Source organism: Eretmochelys imbricata, chromosome 20 (assembly GCF_965152235.1).
Source record: "Eretmochelys imbricata isolate rEreImb1 chromosome 20, rEreImb1.hap1, whole genome shotgun sequence".
Lineage (NCBI taxonomy): Eukaryota > Metazoa > Chordata > Testudines > Cheloniidae > Eretmochelys > Eretmochelys imbricata.
Window position 1 is genome coordinate 21,077,085 of NC_135591.1, and position 6,535 is coordinate 21,083,619.

Here is a 6,535-nt window from a genome sequence, read left to right on the forward strand (position 1 = left end):
GCACAATCCCCAGGGGACCCTCATGTTCGCATTCTCTCTCTCTCTCGGTCAGTAAGCGATATGGTCAGCATCACGCTGGACAGATGCCGACACACAGTGAAGTAACATTGGATGTTAGACGCGGTTAGTCCAACCCCTCCCTGAGCTCTCTGCTCTCCCAGCCCTGGGCTCCCGCTCAGCCCAGCTGGTGCCCCTCACTCCCGACCCACAGCCCCCTGTTATCCCAGCCCCGAGTTTCTCCCTCCCCCACAGCTCTGCTGGTGCCCCTCAAGCTCAGGACTGGAATTTCAGGGAGAGTATAGGTCCACGTTAATGGTGCAGGCTGTTGCCAGTCAGGGCAGAGCGGCGTGTGTGCTCACGTCAGCAGAAACCCAGAGCTGCCGCATGGTTGGCAGGGTAAAGCCCTGGTAACGGAGCGGAGAATCGGGCCTGTAACGAATGCACCCACTTTGTACACATGCAGATGTCTGCACACGGTGCCCTGCAGGGTGGGCACAGCCCCGCAGCGCCTCACAGACAGTCACGGGTTGGGGACTCCTGCTCTGGCGGAGGTCCCCCGCTACAGCGTCTGTCACTGCTCCCCACTGCCCCTGTGAGACGTGACCCTTTGCTATCTACAGCCACTCCTTGCACGGCTCTGCTGGAACGTTGCTGGCCCCGGGGGGTCTCTTTAATCACACAGCCAAAGCCCAATCAAAGCTCCCATCGTGTTTCTTATGGCAGAAAAGGCAAACCACATTCACTGTTCACCCACCCCTCCGCCTTGGCCCTTTGTTCCCACCCAGCCCCGATGCGGCCTCCCTGCCTCTCGCTGCGTCGGGGCATTTCTCTGTGTCCCCACTGCCCATGCGCCACTCAGAGGTGGCGAAAGCCGAGCCATGGGCCACACATTGGCATAGCCGGGCACCCGCGGCGCTGGTGGACGCACGTGTTGGTTTGATGGTGGCAATGACAGCGTGCAGAGGCCGTGGAGGAGGGGACTTGTGAAATGCAAAGAATAAAAGACGCAAACAATGGAGAAGGATGAGGCCAGTCGTGCTCCAGCAAGAGGACACTTTGAACGTCTTTGAACACGGCAGCCCGTGCTCGAGCGGTGACGCTGGGGAATAACCTTGCTGGGCTGCTGTGACTCCATGGGGAGTCGGCGTGTGACGAGTGCCTGGCTGCCCACTACACTTCCAAGCACAACGGCCTCATTACCTTGAAAAGAATCAAGTTCCAGAGGTCTCAGGGGACAGGGCCTCACATGGGCTGGCCAGACCCTCCCAAAGCCGCTGCGGCTTTGGGTTTCATGCCAGTAGCAGCCAGCAGGCCTCCCGGTGCCAGGTGCTGCCCAGACACACAATGAGGAGCAGGCCCTGCTGCGAAGAGCCTGAACATGCACCAGAAGGACTGTTATCCCATGGCATCCAGTGACTGGCCCAAGGTCGAACAAGGTGTCTGTGGCAGAGCCAGGAATTGACCTCACATTCGCTGCAGCAGGGGGCCTGAACCCCACAGCCACCCCTCCTGTGTCAGCACTGAGCTGGGCTCTGTCTGGCAGCTGACATACACCTGGCTCTGAAGCCTCCCGGGAATTGGCCTTGAATTCAGCCCATGGCATCACCATTCTGCGCCAGACCCTAAGCACTGACAAGCAGAGCCGCTGTTTGCACGGGGACAGCCTGGCTTTGCCCCGTGCATCTCGCTTTGCTCTGTCTGGAGGCTGAGGCTTCCTGAAACTTGCCCTTGGATGCTTCCATCTGCAAGCTCCTCACGGTATTCTGTGGAGTGGCAGCCTGTGGGGCTGGGACGCTGGAGCAGGGGCAGCTTGGCGGGGAGGCCCAGCGACGCCCACGGCCAGAAGGCCAGCTGCAGAGCCCCAAAACCATCCCTGGCCTTCTCCATCTGGCCCCGGCTGGACAAGGGAAATGTGCATTGGTGCGAGGACCCCGATGGAGCAGCTACCCCTGATGCAGACACGGCACGGGCGTACAGTGGGGCTCACAGTGAGCGTCTCACCCTCGCCCTGCACTGGCATGGCACAGCCAGAGGCTGTACTGGCCCATGGGCCGCCCCCCCAACATGTCATAAAAAGCAAATGGCCCCCCTGAGCTGGGTGGGGCCCTGAGCAATCGCTTCGTTTGCTTCTGCCTAGCGCCGGCTCCGGCTCCGGCTCCCTGGATGGAGACGAACAGGACAGCCAGTGGCCTCAGGGCTGGCTCCACCCACACCTGAGCACATGGGCGGGGCAGGGCTATATCGGGGCCCAGGTGGCCTCTACTCCCATGACCAGCTACGTGGATCTGCAGGGGAGTCCTGAGGGCAGTGGGAACCTTCTTCCTCTCGAAGATGTGGCGCCGTCAAAGCAGTAGCTACAGTTGCTCTTTCAAGCAGAGGAAGAGCCTGGGTAAATTCCTGGGGGGGACTGGGGAGAAATGCGAAAGGGGGAGGAGAGCCGGGGTGGAGGCCTAGACATGACCCTGGACACGGGTGTCTGTTTCTCTTGTTGCAGCCAGTAGGATGCGGGAAGCAGCTGAAATCCGGGCAAAGTACCCCACCAAGATCCCGGTAAGGTTCCTCTCACTCTGTCTGCCCTGTGGGAGTTAAACTTGTCTTGAGCTTCACTAACAGAACTCAAGGCCCCCCAGCTATAGGTGGTTCTCCCCTCCTGCCCCACTCCTGTTTCCTGCCACTAAACAAACATACCCTGGTATCTGCACACCAGGCACAGTAGCCTCAGGCCAGCACGGGAGACGTGGGCAGGGAAATTGAGTGGATGAAGTGACTGACACCCAGTGAGACCTGCAGGTGAGCATGCAGGACAAATTCTGCACTGCAAAGGCAGCGTGGCCGACTCCCATGAGTGGGTTGTGTGATAGCTTTTTCCCTGGGCTCATGGGGAAGCTGTGTTTTGTTCCAACTTCTAAGCCTGGTGGATTGGGGGAGCCTGAAAATGAGACTTGTAAAGGCTCAAACCATCTAGCAAACAAAAACCATGTCAACCTTACTTTATAAATACCTTGGCTGTCTGGGGCCTGATTTGGATGGTAGGGCTGGGTAATGGTGCAAATGAGACCCTCAGAAGAGGCATTTCTAATCTCAGGGTGGGCCCTGTGGGCTCTCTGCTTCTCCTGAGTCTAGTGCCTCTCTCCAGGACTGGGAAAGCTGGTCTGCAAACTCCCTAGGTCCTGCTCTGACTTGTCTCTGGCTCCAGGTGGTGGTGGAACGTTACCAGAAGGAGAAGCAGCTGCCCTGGTTGGACAGGACCAAGTTTCTGGTTTCCCAGGACTCGTCCATGTCTCAGTTTGTGATCACCCTGCGGTAAGGAATGAGTGCCAAGGGGGAGAGGGGAGGGCTTGCTCTTTCATGTGATCCGGATCTGGGAAAGGGCAAGTCCCATCTCTTTTTCCCTCACACACTTTTTTAAAATATAAAGGGCTTGTTCACACTGGAAAAGCTTCATCAATCTAACTAAATAGGCTTAAGTATAGTTACACCTTAAACCTGTCTGGCTTAATTTGGGAACCAGGGTGACTTTAGGGTTGCCAACCCTCCAGGATTGGCCTGGAATCTCCTAGAATCAGCATCGATCTCCTGGTGACTATTGAAAGCAGTCCAGGAGATTTTAATAGGATATTTTAAGGAAATGACCTTGTCATGGGGGTGGGGTCTCCTGGAATCGCTTCAGTCAGAATTGGCAACCACAGGTGAGTGAGGCTGAAACTCTAAGTGCATTTGCATTAGGGGTTTCACAGGTGAAACCAGACAAGCTTTACAATTCCACCAGGGCAATCAGTGTCACAAAGACCAGGCACCTCTTCCCCTGACTGGGAGGGGCGGCGGCTGCTGTAAAGAATTCCCTGCTGTTTGCTGGGATGGGAGGCGGAGAATGGCCTTACTGCTGAGGCCCGCAGTGGCAGACTTGCTACTGGGCTTGTCTGCTGTATTATTTGAATGATCTATTTGAAGTTGCAAACAGGCACAGGTGAATAGCTGATTAGAGGCAGGCAATTAGCAGTGATGCAAACAAGCTGTAGCTGGTGCCAACAGTGGTTAGTGACATCTGAGAGAGGCTCAGAGTGCTAATTAGCAGCATTACACCTGATCAAAGAAACTCCCTCTAACTAGAGACCAGAAATGCGGAACTTGCAAGGCTTAATAAGACAGACAGGCCTCCTGGATCCCAGCCCTGCAGACTCATCTGAGATGATGAATGTAACTTTTTTCCCCAAGCTGGCTTATTACAGATACCTCAGTGAGAAGGGATGGAAAACTAGAACAACAAAAGGTGAGCGGGGCTCATGGAAAACAGCAGCCCATTCCCCCTGCCCCAACACACACGGGCCAGGGGCAGCAGCTCACTGTGCTGCTCCATGTGTGTTTGGGGCTGGCCTTTCCGTTTTGCCGCTCAAAGCGGCACCGCCGAGGCTGTCGGAGGCAGAATGTGTCCCTGGCCCGCGCCCAGTACAACATGGCTGTGTCATGCTGTAATGCTGCCTGGTTCTCGCTGCTGCCTTAAATGCTATGGCAAACTTCCTGCACACAAGCAGCACCCTGTCTTTGACTGCCCAGTTGCTCTGTGCAGGGTGACCCCAACATTCTTCTGGTTTTTCCCCTAAAACCATCTGCCCTGTAGTGTCCACCAGCCCCCTGGCTCAACTCTAAAGGAGTCACTAAGTTTGTGACTTCCCTGAAGAGACCGTACCCAGCCGTTCATTAACTTAGCTGGGGTTAACAAACACGCTGCTCTCATCAAAGCACTGAATTGGTTTATAGCAAAAGTAAAACCAAGTCCCTTAAACAAAAAGACAGGGGATTAAGTGAGGTTAAGTATAAGGAATCAAAACCAAGTGGTGAGTGCTTGGTTCCTTTGGTCCGCTCCAGTGAAGGAGGCCAAATGGCCTTTCCTCTCTTCCCAAAGGTCACTGACCCTGCTTCAAGAAACAGGAAGCCCTCCTGGGGTCCCAGCTTGCTGTTCCCACCAAGGAACTGACACCACACTAATTTCTGCAGTTTCCACCCCCATGATGCTTCTCTGAGGCCCATCTGCCCATTCGCTAGGTTGATGCTTTTGTTTACCTGGGATATAAACATACCTTCCTTGTTGCTGCCTGGTGACCCGGCAGGTCCAACAAGCAAATACACGTTCCATTGCCAAGGCAGACTGGGCTGAGGCATGTCTTGCCAGAAAGACTTCGAGAGCAATTCTAGCACCTATTTATAAATTTTTATACACGCCCTGTATGTATGCTGGTTCCAAAAGTCATTGGGTGGGTGTTACCTGCTAGTATGTGATGCTGCACCAACGGGCTGGCATCCAGTCCGCCACACCTTCTGGGAAGAGCTGCGGATGCAGACTAGTGAACCACCACTGGGCCTGTTATGTCACAAGTACCTTGTTAACCACAAACGCTCCAGTAGGATTAACCACCACAAACAGCATGCATGCAAGCCAACCCTACAATCACAGTGCAGAATGTGTGCAAGGGAGTGGTGAATACCTCTTTGAAGGATGGTCCATGCTCTGTGAGGACTCTGAGAACATGCAGCAGAAGGGCAGAGCAGGGGTTATGGGGGCTAGCCTGGGACTTGGGAGAGCTGGGGGGTCAACTACCTGCTCTGCCACAGACTTAGCCTCTCAGGACCTCAGCTCCCTGTCTCATGGAGATGATTCTTCTCCCTCACATGCATTCAATGTTGAGGCTTGGTGACTGTGGGGAGCGCCAGAGACCTCGCATAGTGATTGAGAGTCTTTAACTGCTGTATCCACCTGTTCCATCTTGTACTCAGATGCCAAGGTCTCTCTGGCAGGGTCCATCCTGTCTGTACAGGAACTGGTGCCAATCACTGACATCGATACCGCCAGATGCTGCAATTCACGCTCCTTGGAGCCGTTGTGAGTCTCCTTATCTAATGGTCTCTGAAAATCTCCTTAAACCCCCAGAACTCGCATGTCCCTGACGGCGACCCAGGCCTTCTACCTGCTAGTAAACAACAAAGCTCTGCCCAGCATGAGCATGACCATGGGGGAGGTCTACCGTGACCACAAGGATGGGGACGGCTTTCTCTACATAACCTATGCTTCCCAGGAGATGTTCGGTGGCGGCTGCTCAGGTGGCCCTGCAGTGACTCAGTCATGAACCTGCCTGTTGCCAGCTGGTCTCTGTCGTTGGTTTATCTTGTGATGCAAACAACTGCAGGGGCTGAAAACCTCTTTCTTAACCTGAATTTTTAATTAAACTGCTGTGTGGGGATAGAGGAGGAAAGCATGAAAGTCCAGGAGCTACTAGCCGGATCGCCCTCCTGCAACAGTGCTGGGGACTTGAGTCTCTCTGAACAGATGCCTGTTAGAAAAATAACTTGTGACTAAAGTGATGAGATGTTTTTAATGCCAGAACCACATCCTATTGAATATTACTCTGATCCGCTGCAAGGTTATTCTCTTAACAGGCCTATTCCTCTCCCTTTTTAATGAATTTCACTGCTGGACTTTGTTCTGGTTAGCGGCACTGGAAACTTAAAGTTTTGTGTTGTGTTTTTTTTTTTGTTTTTT

At 54.2% G+C, this 6,535-nt stretch overlaps 1 protein-coding gene across 1 annotated transcript; it reads left to right on the top strand.

The window, feature by feature from the left end:
• The first annotated feature begins 2,331 nt into the window (after positions 1–2,331).
• Positions 2,332–6,122, top strand: LOC144277485 (microtubule-associated protein 1 light chain 3 gamma-like). Its single transcript, XM_077838259.1, has 4 exons — positions 2,332–2,389; positions 2,495–2,550; positions 3,197–3,303; positions 5,927–6,122. Exons 1-4 carry the CDS (start codon positions 2,332–2,334, stop codon positions 6,120–6,122), a joined length of 417 nt encoding a protein of 138 aa, XP_077694385.1.
• Positions 6,123–6,535: the final 413 nt, after the last annotated feature.